Here is a 19,309-nt window from a genome sequence, read left to right as displayed (position 1 = left end):
TTCACTAGGCAATACGTCTACCAATTGATGTTTATGGGCTTGCCGGACCAAGTCATGTAGCTAAGCCAAACACCCCACCTACAACTGTTGGGTAGGCACCATTGTCCCGCCCACTGGTCTTTTACAGCTAGTTGTAGGTGCATGTGTGCGTGTAAGTGTTGGTGTAAGTGTGTTAGTGTTGGTGTATTGTAGGCGCCAACTCGTTCTAATCCACTCTGATTGCTAACACCCTATTGAACCATTACCCTTAAATCTGGCAATCTATGAAATAGAATGAGTTAAGCACCTGTACATAAGTCAGTTAATCAAACAAGGAATATAAGTATTAAAGCGAAGATACAATGAAGCAACGCCCCGAACCTCGAGAGCACAAACCCCAAGAACCAAATGACAGGCTGCGCGAACAGTCGATCGACTGGCCACCACCAGTGAATAACCAATCGAGCAAACCCTCCAGCACAAACCGCCACCAGCTCTCCCGACCTGCGCCCAACAAATTTGAGGCACAGCCCAGCCATAGCTTCACCTTAAAACCAAAATCTAGATTGCAGAGCACAATACTTCCCAAGTAACCACGCAGCTCGGGTCGCAAATCACGCACAACACGTCACAAATAAGACAAACACTACCCCGCCCGCACAAATGAAACCGATCTAGGGTAGAGAAGGGTCTCTTTTCACTCCAACCCGGACTCAACTGCACCCACAGGGTAGCGCACCCCACACATAGGGACGAATGACCTTCGGGTTAAAGTCCCTCGAACCTAACAAAAGAAGAAGCACCCCACACACACTGCACTCATGCATCCATCACGACCCGAGCCGCACGGTCACTTGGGTTGCTTCTATCTGCATGACCTCACCCAACCCGTAACGCAGAGTTTAAATCCCTCTCTTGCATTACAAAGCAGTCCCTCTTCCCAAAGTTTGTGCGTGGTATAAATGAGATTATAAAGCTGAAGAAATCGTCACCAACACAACCGCCAACAATGAGCACTCAATGGTGTCGGCAGAATCAATGACGATCCCCTCAGTCCCAAACCCAATTATCCTACACTACACAAGTAACCACAATGCTGAAGCCGTACGCACTGCACGTACGAAGTACATACAGACCTACCCGCACCGCCTAAACAAACCACCTAGACCGAACACAAGCGAAAAGCGGCGCCACCACTGTTGAACCGCGACTATACCAGTAGGTATAAGGGAGCGTCCATAAATTACGTCACGCAAAAATTGTCCATTTTCAACCCCCCCTCCCCCCTATGTCACACATTTTGTATGAGATCTATGAATTTTTTGTATGGGTCGTCACAATTTGCTGAACCCCCCCTCCCCCCTCAAAGCGTGACGTAATTTATGGACGTTCCCTAATCGCAATTAAGCAATCGTAGATCCAGTCTCCGCTCCTACTCAGCCCTAACGATCCATAGCAATGCTTGTCAATATATGCACCCCACACACGCAACCCCCACAACCCAACAGTATGGTCACTTGAGTATCCCTGGAATTTTGATTACATGATGGTCAGGGATCACAGCCATCAAAACGTTCCACACTTTACCAGGGCTTGCGACCTGTAACCATGATGATTTCCGCTATGGGAAACCATGATGGCTAGCGGTGTTATGAAGTTATTAATCATTTTTTATATATACAAATACGGGTTAAAGATTATCTTTAGAATCATTCACGGGAAGGTACAAATAGCTGCCCATTTTACCCCAATTTACCCTGATTTTTTGTCGTTTCATGAATAAATTGATTTCCCGTATTTGCTTATGTCCGAAGTAATCAACTTCTGGTACTGAAACCAATATATTCGGACTCGGATTCCAATAAAGCTATAAAACAGTTATGCACATCGAAATGCCAGGAATCCATCGTAGGTCATCACCAACCAAAGCAAATGAAACCTCTCGGATTTGCAATTATTCGTAAATTATTATTATTTACAACTACACGCAAAACTATCTTATCGCCGAGGCAACTGAGCTGAAATATCTTGTGGAGTACAGTCACCTTCGATCTCATAGGAAAATGGGAAATTAACGAGCTTGTGGGATTCATGTTTTTTGTTCAAATTTAAACTGTGATGACTTACAGTAACCATATTGTTAGATCAAAATAAAATCATAACGATTCCGGTAATATGAACGTAGGTAGAATAGGTATGACATAATCTTTCGAATTTCGAAGCTGATTTCGAAAATTAAAAAAAAAAAGAAACTAACATAAAATGGAGTCAGGTGCTTAGCTTACCGATAGTTTAGTGTTTCTTGTGGCGGCCGCCCACGGAAGGGAGAGCCGATTCCACGTTCCGGTTTTTGGAAAAACTTTCGAAAACATTGAGGAATTTGTTGCGTTCGTTTTCCTTGGCAAATCCGGGAGGATGCCGCATGGTCGCTCCATTGGTGCTAGGTTTTGCCGCTGTAGTTACCGCCCTTGCGGTGACCGCCGGAAGCTGAGCCGGCGTCGCCGTCATCGCCGACGTCGAGCTCGGCCCGAACTCAATATGGCTGGCGATGTGCAGTTTGTAATGCTGAGCATCGCGGCAGTCCAACCTGCATTTGGGACACACGTAGACGCCGTTCAGCTTCATGTGGTCGAGAATTTTGTGCACCAGGAATCCCATCCGGAAGGCATACTGGTGGTTGCATTCGTCGCACTGGTAAGGCCGCTGCCCCGTGTGACCGTTGAGATGATCTTTGAAGCGAGCGAAGAACAGGAATTTGCCGTCACAGCTGTCGCACTCGAACCGCTCGGTGCAGAAGTGAACCTTCTTGACGTGTTTGTCCAAGGTTTTGATGTCCGGAAACATGCGGTGACAGTAGTCGCATGCCTGCAAAAGGGAAAGGTAATTGATCGTATATTATTTTTTTTTTTTGTTATACTTATGTTATAGGGGTTTTTGTCAATAAGGGGAACCTCTTGAGATTACGGATACTGCCAATCATTCAATTCACCAGGGTCTAGGACACCTAAAACTAAAAATAAGGATCAACTCACCATATCCCTGATTTGCTCCTCGATACGCCTGGCATCGACGATGTGATCCTTCAAGTCGGACAACTCCAAAAGGATCAGAATCTCCTGATTGGCCGTTATCAGATCATTCCAAATGTCAGACAGCTCCAGCGGTTCCACATTGTAGTATTCTTCCTCCTCGGTTAGCGGCCGTTCTTCCGGGACTTCCGGTGCGTCGTCCGTATCGGTACCATCATCATCGTCATCCTCCGTAAAGGACATAATCGCATTAGGGTTTAGGTATGGAACTTGTTCCACCGATTCCGAACTTGCGTCGTCCACCTCCTGGATGTAGTAGACATCCTGCCCATCGACTATGACCGACGAACTGTACTGATCCGATGCGGGAATTGTTTGGGGAATCGACACGTTTGCCGGTGGTATTTTGTCACCATTTCGAGTGCGTTTCACCCCTCGCCCTCGAACGGCAGTTTGTTTCGCTGGTTGCACCGGGGGTGGCTGTACGGCTTTTACTCTCTGGCTCCTCCTAGATGGGCCCGGATTAACCGCATACATCTGTTGTTGAAGTTGTTGCTCCTGTGCTATGTCAGCAAGCAGGTGCAACTCGTCGTCCAGAATTATCAGATCACCGTCCATTTTCGCAAACGCAGTTTTCAGTTCAACACAGGCATCACTTGCAATCACTACCGGAAAACTGAGAAAATTGCCGTTTTTCAAAATGCTTTTCACGCGAGTAGAAAACAAAACACTTTTTTCCCGTCGACGGCTGTATAAAATGACAGAAAATCAGCGATCTGCGAGCGAAAGGCGCAGCGTCGCGAAGAAACGATGCACTTTGAGAATCAACGATCTGCAAAGCTTGGCAGACCGGTTGACGGATGGATTTGCGATACCTGTCGGCATAATGAGCAAATCCCATCAGTCGACTTTGATCTGTGAGGAAAACGAATTTACCGTGCAAAGAATTTTGCTCCTTCAGTAAGGGTGTGAACCATTTCGCTTGTTCGTTTAACTTTTAGTTAAAATTTGACACTTCGATAGTTATTTTGAAAATAACCCTACTCGCGAGCAGGGTTAGTCTTGACAGTTCGATAGTTATTTTTTGTTCGCAATGATTTGGCTGCGTACTGTATTTTGTTCCAAATAACTACTCCTCTGTCAAATTTCAAATGGGCTACTGTCGTGGTTATTTTTTAACTTTTCGATGGCAAATAACTATCGAAGTGTCAAATTTTAACTAAAAGTTAAACGAACAAGCGAAATGGTTCACACCCTAAGGGTGTGAACCATTTCGCTTGTTCGTTTAACTTTTAGTTAAAATTTGACACTTCGATAGTTATTTTGAAAATAACCCTACTCGCGAGCAGGGTTAGTCTTGACAGTTCGATAGTTATTTTTTGTTCGCAATGATTTGGCTGCGTACTGTATTTTGTTCCAAATAACTACTCCTCTGTCAAATTTCAAATGGGCTACTGTCGTGGTTATAGAGATAAGTGACATTTCAACACACGAACACTAGCGCAAGTTTTTCCTCACACAAAAGTGCACGCCGATTGAAAGGCTATTCAGATTGCATATGCAAATATTACCCAATCGAATTGGGTAAAACGGGTAAATAATGATAAAACTAACGTCCGGGGCAAGAGTGCAAATATTTTCCTCGCAGTTTCACAACTACATCTACAAAAAAGGCACGCATACATTTGAACGTGATTACCTCTATTTTTTAACTTTTCGATGGCAAATAACTATCGAAGTGTCAAATTTTAACTAAAAGTTAAACGAACAAGCGAAATGGTTCACACCCTAAAATTCACCATGTGGGCACACGGCGAGATTAACGGAAGTTTGTTTACATCGTGATGCACCCAAAATGCATCCTGATGCATGCGAACTGTCTGACGGGTGGGTGCGTTGAACTGAAGGCGGGTTTTAAAACTTCAACACAAAGCAAAGCAGCAGAAAATTTTCCGCGTTTTTCGCGTCTGCTGTTTTGCCTTCTTCCGCCACAATCTCAAAACTCCGCATTAATTCGTACCTAGTCCCATCAGGACCTGGAATGTAATAATCGTTTAATCAGTAATTTAATTTACGGGGTGCGCGGTGTTGTGATTTTCGTTCCCATCATGATGGCCAAGGCCAAGCTGACGCTTGACTGGAAGAAGCGCGTCAAGTCGGAGTACATGAAAATCCGGGCCAGCAAAAGGCACAAACGGGCGGACGAGGTCAAAACAGCTTGGAATCGTAATCGGTAAGTGAGAATGATTAGTACATAGTTTCACGACCCCCCAGCTGCTTGCAGGCACGCTTCTATTGTTCTACGACAAGCGGGGTGACAACCAGGCTTGGGATTGATCACCGTTAGTGGTCATGTTCAAATAACGAATACCAGTTTGGCGTCTTCAGTATCGTGCAATCGCAATAGGCTCATGAAATCATCAAGTACGTTGCTCGAGAGCTTGTTGTGTAGCGAGCATGCATTGGACGACGACGTTCAGTTACCATAGAGAAAACGACTGAACGTTTTATGAAAAACGACCTTCACTGACAGTGAAATGACGGTCGTGAGGGATTGCCACAGTATGCTTACCATCCAGCATAGATGAATTTCTTTCGTATGGTTTTATTTGAGTGGACGTTTTCTTGGGAACTCGCTAAGCGGACTCTAGCCAGGGCTCTAGCAAAACTAAGTCGACGCCAAAGGTCATATTTTGATACGAGACACCTTCTGCATCGGCATTTCCTCAGGATAGGTATTTAGATACAGTAACTAATTAGCTAGGTAGAAGCAGTCAAACACCAGTTCTCATCGGGAATGCAGTTTTTAAAATGGTCGCCTGGTAGATGGTAAAATATCTTCTTCCACTACAAATATTGTTAAAAAAAATATTTTACCGGGGCCAGGCCTGGTAATAAACATAGCCCTTTATGGGAAAAGCAGGAAGTATGGTTGAAATTGAAGGACGCCCGTTTGTTGTAAAGTCAATCACAAAAACTGGCATCAGTGGAAGAAAACGGTGTAATGTTGCTTAATTTGTGTACGATTGAAGTCGGTTCAAAAGTCGAGCGAAATTTATTGAATCTGAATTTGGTAAAAGTCCTCTTTTATTTACATGGCAAAAACGAATCATTTGGAAAACGCGGCTTCAATGCAGGTGATGAGTATGCAAGGCTACTCAACCATCGTTGAAACTCCAGAGAGCGTATGTTATCGGAGGAATGCATCGCTCTTTCCTCTTATACTATCCAAGGAATGCGTTTATAACATCAACGAAAGCCTGTTATGAGATTCCGAGTCAACGGTACCAGCTGGATCTGTGTACTAAAAGACTCTTCGTAAGTTGTATTATCCTCTGTATTATTCTCTTCTGCGCAGGAAAGAAACATTTTTTAAGCCCTGGAGCCATCCAAATTCGTCCTTCATCTGAAAGAGCAAGATAACTTGTATAAATATGCAGACTGGCTAGCTAATATTATTGAGGAACGAACCTTTGAATAAGTCCATTTCAATTCAATAAATCAAAAACGTACTGCCACTGCAGTCTCCTTCAACGATGGTCAAACAGCCGATGGTCAGATTAATTGAAGGTCAAGTAATAAAGCAAATCATGACGGTTGCCCATGGTTTCTAAATCGCGAAAATGTGCTTTGCCTATGTGATCTTTGTTTGCTTACTTCGCGTTCAATAGCGACGCATGATTCGAGTCAAACCGTAGCATGCTTGTGAAGTTCATGACCAATACCAAGCCTGGTGACAACAGACTGGGAGGTAGCGAGAGCCAAGGTTGGGAAACGATGGATTAATCCTTGAGTTACATGGACTTCCATGTGCAGCATAGTTGTCCCATGTTCTGTGGGATTCCCCACTGCTGGGGTCTCCAGTTAGCCTAGTGGCTAGTGGTTAAGGCTATAGATCGCCAATCCGGAGACGGCGGGCTCGATTCCCGTTCCGGCCGGGAAAATTTTTTCGACTCCCTGGGCATAGTGTATCATTGTACTTGCCTCATAATACAAATTTATGCAATGGCAAGCGAAGAAAGACCTTCAATTAATAACTTTAAAAGTACCCAAAGAACCCAAGTTGAAGTGAAGCAGGCTGAGTTCCAGTGGGGTCGTAGAGTCATAGAAAAGAAGAAGAACTGATGGAGCTTGGGTGTTGATACGGGTAATTCGACGAACGGGGCCGGATCACAACGTCCAAGGCCGTTTTTTGCGAAATAATGTCCAAAAATTTGGATGCGTCATAATATCCTATGTGCCTTCTTTCCTTCTTCTTCTTCTTCTTCTTTTTGATTGAGCGGATGAGCTCTTAAGGGCCAGTATCAAAGACTATATGCCCTGCAGTCACTAGCCTGTTTAAACTCGACCTCTTTCACAAGTCGAGCTTGGCTTTCTCACAAAATTCCGTGATTTGTTCTAGGATACTCGAATTTTTAGTCTCTATCACATTTTTGAAAAGTTCAGTCATATTTCTGTATTTTCCGTCAAACTCGTATTCACTTCTTAAGTATCCAAACTTAGGGCAGTGCAGTATCAAGTGTTCCGCATTTTCTGCCTCGTCGCACATATCACAGTTAGGGTTCTCCACTATTTTCATTTTATGCAGCCAGTAGTTCGAATAATCGTGGCCACTAATCAATCTGTTCAGCAGTCTGACTCGTTTCCCACTCATTTTCAGTCCTTTGAACCAAGGATCGTATTCAAAATTTCCAATTACGCTGTAGAATTTTCTTCCTTTTTCTTCAGAATAATCTCGATACCAACTTCTTGTCACTTCTGCTGTGCGTTGTTTCACGTAGTACAATGCATCCTTCAATAACTGCGGGTTTCTAACAACTGTGAATGGTGCGGTGAGACCATTCTTTGCTAGGCTGTCCGCAATTTCGTTTCCCGCTATGTTTACATGTGACGGGATCCACTGGAAATCAGTTTTCCACTTCCGCGCCATTTCGAGTATTCGTACAATGACGCTTTCTCCTTCGCCATTCTCCACAACGTTGTTCATCATCATCAGCGATGATTTCGAGTCCGTGTAAACTACATGGTTTGTTAGTTGTTGCCTCTCTATTATCTGCATAGCTTCTGAAATCGCCAGTATCTCAGCCGTAGTGATACTAGTTTCCAGCGATAGTTTGATACTGAAACGTTGTCCAGTTGTTTCCACGTAGACTCCGATGGCACAATTGTTCCGTTCCTTAGATGCGTCCGTGAATATCTTGCCACGCTTGTTGTATCTCCCGTGCATAGCTCCTAATGCAGCCTGTTTTAGCACTCTGCTGTTGAGTTCCTTCTTGGCTGCTGATATTCCTCGCAATGTACATTCGATACTGATGGGTTCTTTGGTTGAGAACTTGTTCACCGGTGATATTGCGTTGAAGATCTCCAGATGCTCAAGATACATCAACTCCATGAATGACAGGTTATCGTCATTTATATCTTCGCTCCTGTCCAGCTCTCTCAGTTGTTTAGCAACAACATTGTTTCTGTACATTGTTCGGCAGATTTCTCTCGCCGATGCGTATTCCAATCTCAGCTTGATAGGATCCTGGCCGCTGATTGCATGCAGTACGTTCAATGGTGTCGATTTGGTCAATCCCGTGGCTTTCCTCAAAGACTGGTGGCTAACGACCTCCAGTTTCTTCAAGTTTGTTTGGCAGGCGTTATTGTGTGCCGTGCACCCATACTCGGCAACACTTCGAATCAGTGATTCGTACAATCTTGTCATCACTTGTGGATGGCTACCATGCTTGACTTCCGATAGAACTCTAAGCATATTTTGCCTGTCCCTTAATTTCTCACTCAGTTGCTTAATGTGAGCTCCGAATGTCAGCGTTCGATCGATGTTGATGCCCAGATGCTTGGTGTAGCGTACTGTTTCGACGTCGTGTCCGTTGATTTTGACCGCAAGTTGTTTATTGTTCGCTTGGAACAGAATTGCCTTCGTTTTTTGGGGATTTATTTTCAAGTTTAGCTCTTCTGCTTCTTCTTGAAAACGGTTCAAAAACTGTTGCGCCTTCCGACTGACTTCTTCGAGATTCTTGCCTCTCACAAGCACTCCGAAGTCATCGGCGTATTGTACCAAAACCACACCATCGATCGCGATGTTGTGCAGTCTCAAGTTATACATGTTGAATAGTGTAGGAGACAAAACGTCCCCTTGAGGTAGGCCGTTGCTTACTGTCCTTTCGACAGTTTCTTTCCTCATTGCTAACTGCAATTTTCGATTTTTGAGGAATGAATCAATCCAGAATTGAATTTCATTCGGTATCTCCAATTCCGCCATAATTTCTCCAAGTTTGCCCGTATTCACTGTGTTGAAAGCGTTTGAAAGGTCAATTGCAACCATAGCAATGACTTTCCCTTCTCTTTTCGCTTTTTTCACCTCGTTGACCAAGTACGCTATACAAGTTGTAGTGGACATATGCCGTCTGAATCCAAACGATGTTTCCGGAAATACGTTCTGCTGCTCCAAAAACTTCTGAAGCAACTGGAGAACTGCTGTATTCGCCACTTTCGTTATTGATGGAACGAGTGATATCGGCCGTTTTCCCTCCGCCGTACTCTGATCTCGGCCTGGTTTCGGTACTGGTACAATTTTGATCACTTTCATCGAATCGCTCATTGATCCTCTATACCACATGTTGTTTAAGTCTCCAATAATTACATCGGTAACAGCGGCGCTTAAGCTCGACAGAGTTTCGTACGAAACCAAGTCGAAACCTGGAGCTGATTTTTTCCTTTTCGTTGCTAGGATGTCCTTCCACTTGTCCTTGGTCAGTAAAGGATAGTCTACAACTTTCCCGTAGCTTCCAATGATCACTACATTTTGTCTCTCGAAATGCCCGCATAGATCCAAACCGTAAGGAAACATCACCTGCAACGGTGTACATTCCATTTAAAACCATACCTAAAATGGTTCTTACGACCATAGATCAACAATACGTGGGTAAGGTTTCGACTGTAATGACTGATGTTTTTCGTGATCCGACCATATCAGGAACGGGTCGTTAAGAATGTTTACCGTTTCAAAATCGAGATTTCCCCATACAAAATTTGAAAGGCGACCATACTTGAAACATATTATATATGGTTTGCAAAACTCAATGCATAGTACAGAAATAACCTGCGTGTTATGGTTTCACCATAGGATGGTACAATTGTTGGTATGGTTCCCGATAAATGTTTTTCTTCCTATACAAAAATCCAAAAAAAAATTCTAATAATTTTGATTTTACATATTTTATTATCATTTCTCGTTGCAAAATAAAAAGGTATAATTTTAAATTGAAATTGACAATGTTTTACATCCAAATCACTACCTCTGCCTTGCAACAACAACTTCGACGATAAATCATGTTCCGGAACTCGCGAAATCATCCAGCAGTACAGAATGGAAGGGGAAGCGATTTGCACCAGATGAATTTATAATGTATATATTCCTCCTGTGTGGAAGTTATCGGAAGTTGAAGGTTTTGTGACTCCGGCCGGATCCTACAAGTCGCGGTGCTACTGCAGGTGTTGAGCTCAGTCACTCCGGCGAATACGGGTGGAAGGTTCACAGAACCTACTGCGAATCGTTTCCGCAATTCGAAGGCACTAGAAAATAATACTGTTTTTTAATTCAATATATTAACACAATCGATGAAAAACTTACGGAATGCATTTTGAGTGGATATGTTTTTTTCCTCCCGTATTGTCGTCTGCCAACCTCCGATGGAATTGTAGATTTCAGCGGAATGCTGATCCTAGTCCTATCCTCGATCCAAGCACCTTTTCCACTGATCTTTAAAATGATTAAAACTGGAAACTTCAGGAATAACTACTTGAAAAATTAGGAAAGAAATCGCTGTGGCAAAGCTCTAAAAAATTTTCCAAAACAAATATGGCCACCAGACGCCAGACTGCCAGACTCGAAACAGGGACGAACATCAGTACTTATGGTACTGCTAATGTTCGATAAGCTCTCTACACAGTGGGATCATTCGCGACAATAAATGGACAATAGTTTTTAATGTAACAATAATATTAACGACTCCCAATATCATTCTACCATAACAAACGCACCATACGTGGAACGTATGGTTAATGGGTGAAAACAGAAATAATGGTAATGTTACGGTTTGAACCGTTTTATGTGCGGTAAATTTCTTTGCGGGTGAGCATCGAGAAACGACTCGGCCGCCTCTCTGTCGTCTAGCAAAACGTTGTTTTCCTTTTTTCGTTTCTTGTGTCCAGTTATCGCACCCACTTTTTGCCACAACTCTTTAGAGGTGGAAAACGGGTTGATCTCGTCCGGCAAGGCCTCGAATTTTCTGCTTCTTTCCGTTCGTTTCAGCCGCTGGAAAAGAGCTGCCTTCCTCTTATACTCAATGAGATTTTCTTGGCTGGAGATACGGTTGAACGCCCTCCTCGCTTCCGTTTTGTCCTTCCACGCCTGGTCCACTTCAACCGACCACCAGTACTTAGGTGTACGCTTAGTTTTGTGGGTATTCCTCTTTGAAATCTCTCTGTTCAGGTTCATCAAATCTTCCACTTTTTGCACTTCAGTAGGGTTGAGAGCTGCTACACTCCTGAGCACTTTTTGCCGATTTACGTACACGTGCGAGCTAACTTGATTGTTGAGTCCGAAAAGCACTTCAATGGCCATGTGATGACCTCCCACGCTCCAGTCCGTGACAGTCCATTTGATGTTCTGATACAGATCCGGTGTACACAAAGTGATGTCTATAGCGCTGGGTCTTCTATCCATTTGTACAGGAACAAATGTAGCCGATCCATCATTGCAGATGATCAAATTTGTCGCGTTCAGAATTTCTGCTAATGCCCTTCCTCTACCATCGCAACGGTCGTCGCCCCACGCTTCGTGATGAGCGTTAAAGTCGCCACCGACCAGCGTTTTGTTGAATTGGTCCGCAAACTCGATGAGAATTTTGGAGTCCTTCTTGAAATCGTCTAGAGCAATCGATGGGCTAATATAAACTGACATTACAGTTATATTTTTGGGTAGTATTTTGATACACACCGCTTGAGTCATATCCGACGTATCAGGCAGTTTGTGTACCACGTAACTGTATTTGGTCGATACCAGTATTGCTGCTCCTCCGTATGCATCATACCGTGAATCAGTTATTGTGTGGTATCCGGTGATATTATACTTGTTTGTGTTTCTGTTCTCCTCATTAGTCCACACCTCTGACAATAGTGCTACATCTACTCCTTCATCGGTCAATATCCTATGTATTTCCGCCTTATTTTTGTTTAAACTTTGAACGTTACATTGAATTGCTTTCAAATCCATTGTGTTGTTGAATGTAGTGATTGTTTTCCCAGTTTATACCTCCAGGTCAGAGTTGTTTACCTCGGCGCTCTGGATTACTGTTTTCGCTAGGTCGAAATGTTTGTTAGTGCATTCGTTGAAATGAGCCTTTGCGATCTCATCGTTTCCCAGCTTTGCGACATAATCCGCATAAAAAATCATCAGCTCTGCATGGTGCTTTTCCTCTGCCGCCTTAATTTCCGCTTGTGCCTTTGCCTCCATCTTTTCGCGAGCCTGCCTCAAAGCGTTTTGCCACTTCTCATGCTGGTCTACCGCGTGTCTGTTGCTCAGTCCTGTTCCGATACTGCTGCTGTTGCTCTGCGATACAATCTTGTCTCGCTCCTCCGTGATTCGTTGCGCCTTCATTCCTTGGTTGTTGTCTTTCATATCGCTCCTCTGTCGCTTTCCATTCGGTTTTGATTTTTGTTGTTCATTTTTTTCCTTTTCAATTTCAATAGCAGCTTTCACTGCCTTTCGTTCGAGGTTCGTTTTAATCCACTCTGCTCTGAGCGGATCTTTCCATTTGTAGTTTCCGCCAGCCATGCTTGCAAACGACTCTGCAAGCACTGGGTACTCCTCCAGGTGGTTTAACGGCTCGTAGATGTTTTCCAATGCAATTGGAACGATTTCCCTGGCTTCCGTGTACGTGATGTTCCTTTTTGCCATGAGCCCCTTGATTTTCGATTGCCTCTCCTTCTCCGGGCATTTGTTGTCCTTTGACGTGTGTTGCGATGAACCACAGTTGGCACACTTTTGCCTCCTTTGGCATTGCGCGTACTCCTCGTTTGTTTGATGCTCCTCCGTGCATCTCTCGCAACGCTTACGGCCCTTGCAGTTGTTTTCTCGGTGGTTGAATCGCAAACATCTTGTGCAGATCACCACTCTTTGGTAGAATGGACGAACATTGCTTTTGCAGCAGAAAAGCCGCACATAGTCCGGAAGCTGATTAGCTTGGAATGATACACTTACCCTCGTTGTCGGTATCTTCTCCGCGGTTCGTGTCAATCGACGTACTCCTAGGACGGGAACATCGCAATCAATACCGTCAAGGATTTCTTCCTCTGAGATGTCCTCAGGGATGCCCGAGATTACACCTGTAATGGCAACTAGATGACGCGGTATGTATGCACGATACGGTGAATCCGCCACGTTCAGCGCTTCGACCATTTGGTTGGCCTTTTCGTAGCTGCTTAGGAAAACCATGATTCTCCGAGCGCCCGTGTATTTCATGTCGGTGACATACCTCCTGAATTCTTCGTGCTTTCTGATCATCAGCCCCACTGTGTACTTGTTGATTTTCCGGTTCTTGTCCTTCAGCTCCATGTAAACCCTGTATGGAGGGCTGTCCTGGCATGTGTAGGTGAAGTTTTCTTGCGCTCGAGCTCCAGTCCAGTTGTTCAGTGTGTTCGGTGGTGGATTTCCTCCACACGCTCCGTCCTGTGATCCATCCGAGAACCAGTTAATACTGCTCCGTGGCCCATCTTCCGGAGACGGGTCCGGGGGATCTTCAACCCCCATCCTTTCTTCTCTTCCCCTTTCTCTCTCACTACACTTTTTCTTTTTTGCTTCTTCTTCACAGATTCAACCACAATATGGCGTCTTTGTCGCCTGCCACCTCAGCACTTAAATTCCACTTTTCTTCAACTTCCCGGCTTCCTCAACCACGCACTTATTTCCACCCGTCTGGGGACTTAATTTATTCTATTTCCCAACACTATTCCACTTTCTCTTCGATAAACGTGCACCAGATATTCCCGAAATTATCCGCAAACTCGCAAAAAGATACACCGTTCCACACGCTGTCACTGTACCGAATGCTTCTTTCCTTCGACTTCGTGACATATCTGAATATTTGGACGTTATGCCGCGGAAAAATGCGCCATAAAGTCGTGGGACATTATGGCCTCGGATGTTATGATACTGCGCCCGTCGAACTCTTGGCGGATCATGTTGAGATGTTGGTGGCGTGGTTGACACTTGAAAAAGGTTCCCAAAGGTCGAACCAGCGTTTCAACTAGTCAGCTAGATCGGTCAATAGCTGTCCAGATGTGTCTTTCACGGGCATTGTAGCATTGATCTTAGTCCCACAAAGCCGACGTTGGACATAGTAGAGGAGACGTATGTCGTTGGTATTTGCAGTTTTCCCGCCTTCGTCGGCTACGGAGGACGCTCACGCTCTTTTGTTCCGTCTACATGAGCGCTTCATCTCCTTCTTAAGAGCGTTTTTGTTGGAAATCATAGCAGTCGTATGATGCATTTGAATTCTATCATAGTATATAAGGCCAATGTCGGTTGCTATGTACATAAGAAATAACAACTGCATGGCAACCGTTGGGGTATAAATATCGCTCTGGTCCCTGGGAGCAACTCAGTTTTTTTTCCACCTAATAAACCACCAGTGCTCTTGTAAAACGTGTTTCTCTTCAGTTTTGTACACGGTGTAGAATACGAGGTATTCGGAAAATTTGGGGATATCAAGTTCTTACAGTTTAGAATAATATCCAATCTTTGACACACATGTTTACTATCGTTCTTTCCACTGTCACTCTCCGAGTCTAACTGCCTATCAAACTTAACGCTTGCTATGTTCTCCCGAATCCACACTTTATGCTTAGAGTTAGACCCTACACACGGTACACACTAAGAATAAATCGCAGAATTCTGTGAAAGATTTCACCGAATGTAAACTGTAAAATATGCTTTCACAGATCTTTCTGTGAAATTCAATGTTTTTCAATCCAACTGTCAAATCTTCACAGAAAATTCGGTAAAGGCAAATGAATCGCCGAATTCTGTAAAATTTTTACGTTACAGTTCGGTGAACATTAAAACTTTTATCGCGCGCAATATTTTTTACCGAATTTCTGTAAAGCCACTGCCAAGCGCGGGTTGTCAAAACAAAATTGTTTGCTTTTAATTGTTATTTTGTGTAGGTGGCAAAAGTAATTAACCAATAAAATAATAAAACAACAAAAAACTAGAAGAAGGACCATTCCCAGCAGCGGGATGAGCGGCTGGTTAGTATTTTTCTTAAGTACTCTAATTTCACATTAATAGTATGTATCTTTTGTAGCCATTTGTTTCGACCGCGATGAAGTTCCAGGATAAATCACCGCGTTGCATCGTCACATGAACGATCATGTAAAAAAAACACCCCTTTTGTCCTGCTAATTCGTGTGTCATGCCCACACACTACATACCTATTTACAAATGAACATCGAAATAAATCTTCCAGTATCAAATAAATCCAAAAGAGATTGTATTTCATTTTGATTTGGATTTGAGAAAACTAAAAAAATCTACTGAAAAGTTCGGTGAACTGCAAATTAAACAAATAAAAAATCACAGTACATCTGTAGAAAAATCACAGAATATTCTGTAAAACCAACCAAAACAAACAAATAATTTACAGAAAATTTGCGAAGCAAATCACCGAAACGTTCGGTGAATTTGACAGATGAGCATTTTTATTTTTTACAGATTGTTCGGTGAATCAAAAAATCACCGAACAGTTCACCGAAAGTTCTGCTGTTGAGATTTCGGTAAAATTTCACAGAATTCTGTGATTTAATCTTAGTGTGATACATTTGGTGCGAGGGTGAATCTTTTTAGACCACAGCTTCTTCTGGAGTCCGTAGTAAGCATAGCTTCCGCTGATGATGCGCTTTCGAAATTCACGACTCACGTTGTTGTTGTTAGTGACTCCAAATTGTACGAGAGGCTTAGTGAATCCATCTACTGCTTGATCCTTGGTATTAACGTAATTAATCGCCCCTGATCCGTTGTCTATAGCATCATGAACACAATCATAGCGTATGTGTTTCCTCATTTTGGCATCGTTGGTAAAAATTAGGAAATCGTCCACATAAGTATTAATAAACAGAATTCTCTTCCCTTTGATTAGGTAATACAAGCAAGGGCCCAGGATTCCAAACGCTACTTGATTGCTTAAGGTCGTATAGCGACCTCTGAAGCCGGCATACCTTCGTTGGATCTGTTACAAATCCCTCCGGCTGCTACATGTGGATTACTTAATCTTCAAGCTTCCCTTGCAAAAATGCTGTGACGGCATCCGTTTGATCAATCTCTAAATCGAATTTCACTGCCAATGCCATCAAATATCTCAAAGTCGAGTACCGTACGACCAAGGCGTAAACTTCGTCACAATCGATGCCTGGTTTCTGTGAACATTCTTTGACCACTAATCGTGCTGACTACCACTTGAAATCTTCCTCAGTGTCAGTTATCCATCTCTCCCACTGTGGATAACTGACACTGAGGAAGATTACAAGTGGTAGTCAAAATACGCGTATCTGTCAAAGGATAAGCAAAATAGGGCGGAATTAAAAAGTACGAAACTGATTACACTCATTCAAAGAGGATATTCTGCTTAGAGGGTTCGAAAATTCGGTACAAAAAGGGAAATTTATTTCGGCAAGTTTGTGGCTTGTACAGAAGAAAGCATCCACGTAGACTTCCGCACTGTCGTAGTTCTCCAATTGTATCGACGTCAAGTGCTGCAACAGACCAATCCTTCGATAAATTCCATCATCTTGAAATGCAGACTTCAGCTTGTTCCAGCCTTCTTTCGCGTCCTTCGCATCCATGATAACGCCCGCATCTGGATTTCTTCATCGACGACTAGACCTTTTTCGGCATTACTGTGCACCAGGAGCCTTCCCGTATTAACGTCATTTTCATGGCGAAAGCCCATGACATGTAATTCTCCCGGCCTTTTAGCTTTTCAATCGCTAGAGTACTTCGCTGCCGCCAGTCGCATGAGCCACTCTTGGATCCAAAGTACCTCCTGTTCTTGATCCAGACGGAACTGCACCGGAACCAGCATCTCCAGATCCTCGCTGTTGGCGCCGAAGTTCTCACATTCCAAATGGTCGCCTTTCTTGTGAATGGGGCAGATTACCCCTTCCTTCCACTCATCCGGTAGCTGTGCGGTTTCCCAGATCCTGAATATAAGCCAGTGCAGATAGGTATTACGAAAAAATAATGAAGCACTACAAATGCACATTAAAATATAACATATTATAGTGGAACCTTACAAATGCGTAATAACTTAGGACAACACATTTGGACATATACAACACAGAACATATATTTTGCCCTGTTACCCTAGTGGATAACTGTTTCCGATGACAGGATGACGAGGTTTCATTAATGTTGTTGGTCCATCAGTCAATCCTGTAATCGTGTTTTCTCTGGCTATTGCCTTTCGTTCGCAGCATTAGTTGCTTTCATAGCTCGAGTTTGGTCTAGGAGTTTCTAATCCTAAAGGGGCATCCCGATTCGGGTTTCATCACTAGAGTTCTATAACTTGAAGTATGTGCCAGGGAAAGGTTTACATCTCTAGTACTTAATCGCCGCCCGAAATGGCCTGAATGTTGGCAATCGAAATAGGATTGCGGGCCTCCATTCTGCCAGAGCCCTATAAATGTACATTAATACTAGGGGAATATTTACAAGTTAAAATGCAACATTTAACACAAAAATAAAACTTGTAATACAACCACACCCAACGGAAAAGAAATTTTTGTGGATGGAACCATCCACAAAAATTTCGTACGTACTTAAATTATATAAAAACTTATATAAAGGTACCTTTAACATATAACTAACTTACATACAACTTTAACAAAGCAACTCTTTCATGGAAGACCTTAAAGTTGGTTCGGCAAGACCTACTGTGGTATTTTGAGATCCTCACTTCTTGACAGGTTGACTAATAATGGCTCTTCAAACATCACGGCCTGCTTGGCAGTATTATAAATCACCACATCTCCTTTTCTTTCAAGTGAAGTGAGAGAAAATTTCCAAAGATGTTCCCAAACAGAAGCGTCACACTTCAGAAGTCCTGTAATGTAGTCATAGCTACAGTTCTCTATTCAAAATCGAAAATTCAAACTCGAAAGCTGACTCCTAACTAGATCTTCGACAACATTCGCGTGAACATAAATAAAGTATATTGTACAGTACACTACTTTTCCAAATACTCGTTGATGCCGTTGGTGTTCTTTTCAATAGTATGTGGAGCACATATCCTTGACGACTGCCTCACTCATCAGCAAATGATTCACTTCATCTAGTTTTATTTACCTACACTCGATCTTCGAGGTTTTATCAAATAACTGTAACACTCTGATCACTTTATAAGTTCCACAGCATTCTATTTCCACCGGACATGGTAGATGACATCTACCACTACCACTCTAACCGATTCCTTCTAGGATGAGCTTTTACTTCCTCCAACACAACGCTACGGAAACTCCCTTTCGAGGCGAGCTTCTCTACCCAACTTTCACCGAATTCAATTGTTGTTACGGTAGCTCCTTTTTTGCCATGTAACCATGGGACTAAGGTTTGGTAGACCATATCCTTTCGATTGCATTGATATCCTCGTCTAAATACCTTACCTTTTTTCCGCTGCCAAACCTGGCAGAATGTATTTATTTGTTTCTTTACGACCACCGGACCCGACAGATCGTATCTGCCGCTACGGTTGCTCTTTTATAAGGTGAGCATTCTTGGCGCTGGACCCAACGGATCGTATCCGTCGCTTCAGCAGCTCCCTTCGAAAGGCGAGCTTTTGACAACTACCGGACCCAACAGTTCGAAACTGCCGCTTCGGTTGCTCCCTTCTAGGTGAGCATTATCTCGCTGGACCCGACGGATCGAATCCGTCGCTTCAGCAGCTCCCTTCGAAAGGCAAGCTTTTTACGACTACCGGACCCGACAGTTCGAAACTGCCGCTTCGGTTGCCTCCTTCTTAGGTAGGCATTCTATCGCTGGACCCGATGGATCGAATCAATCGCTTCAGCATCTAGCTCCCATTTACGGCAGCTCCCTCTTGAGGTGAGCTATTTCTTTTCTCCTGCACCGGCCAGATTTTCATCCGCCGGTGAGGCACCTTGCCCTCTTCTGTCTGACCCGATCAGCTACTATCCGTCGGGATCAGACAGTATATATTTACCATTGATAATTATTATTCCAA

General features: G+C 43.5%; 2 protein-coding genes and 1 long non-coding RNA gene across 4 annotated transcripts in view; 1 reads left to right on the top strand and 2 right to left on the bottom strand.

Annotated features, from left to right (window-relative positions):
• Positions 1 to 1,926: 1,926 nt before the first annotated feature.
• On the bottom strand, positions 1,927 to 3,846 carry LOC109401169 (zinc finger protein Xfin-like). The gene is made up of 2 exons (XM_019673649.4): positions 3,012 to 3,846; positions 1,927 to 2,844 (listed from the first exon to the last, which is right to left on the bottom strand). Exons 1-2 carry the CDS (start codon positions 3,624 to 3,626, stop codon positions 2,272 to 2,274), a joined length of 1,188 nt encoding a protein of 395 aa, XP_019529194.3. The 5' UTR covers positions 3,627 to 3,846; the 3' UTR covers positions 1,927 to 2,271.
• A 1,036-nt stretch (positions 3,847 to 4,882) lies between these two features.
• Positions 4,883 to 19,309, top strand: part of LOC109401157 (histone-lysine N-methyltransferase E(z)) — a 21,885-nt gene continuing 7,458 nt past the window's right edge. Inside the window, exon 1 of one of the 2 annotated variants that reach the window (XM_029856275.2) lies at positions 4,883 to 5,241. In XM_029856275.2, coding sequence (XP_029712135.2) covers positions 5,117 to 5,241 — 125 coding nt within the window. In that variant the 5' untranslated portion in view covers positions 4,883 to 5,116. The remainder of the gene's footprint in view (positions 5,242 to 19,309) is intronic. The other variant, XM_029856276.2, reaches the window with a different exon arrangement.
• On the bottom strand, positions 6,074 to 6,779 carry LOC134284209 (uncharacterized). The gene is made up of 2 exons (XR_009995699.1): positions 6,480 to 6,779; positions 6,074 to 6,414 (listed from the first exon to the last, which is right to left on the bottom strand). It is a non-coding gene; the product is annotated as an uncharacterized LOC134284209 (long non-coding RNA).

The sequence above is a fragment of the Aedes albopictus genome, chromosome 3 (assembly GCF_035046485.1).
Source record: "Aedes albopictus strain Foshan chromosome 3, AalbF5, whole genome shotgun sequence".
Taxonomy (NCBI): domain Eukaryota; kingdom Metazoa; phylum Arthropoda; class Insecta; order Diptera; family Culicidae; genus Aedes; species Aedes albopictus.
Note: the sequence above shows the minus strand (reverse complement) of the source record. Positions and strands in the feature narration are given on the sequence as shown.

Excerpts from the sequence above, each read along its gene's own strand:
- LOC109401169 (XM_019673649.4), bottom strand. The coding sequence starts at position 3,626 with ATGGACGGTGATCTGATAATTCTGGACGACGAGTTGCACCTGCTTGCT. Across the intron at positions 2,845-3,011 it reads AGGAGCAAATCAGGGATATG|GCATGCGACTACTGTCACCG; the intron begins GTGAGTTGATCC and ends TCCCTTTTGCAG.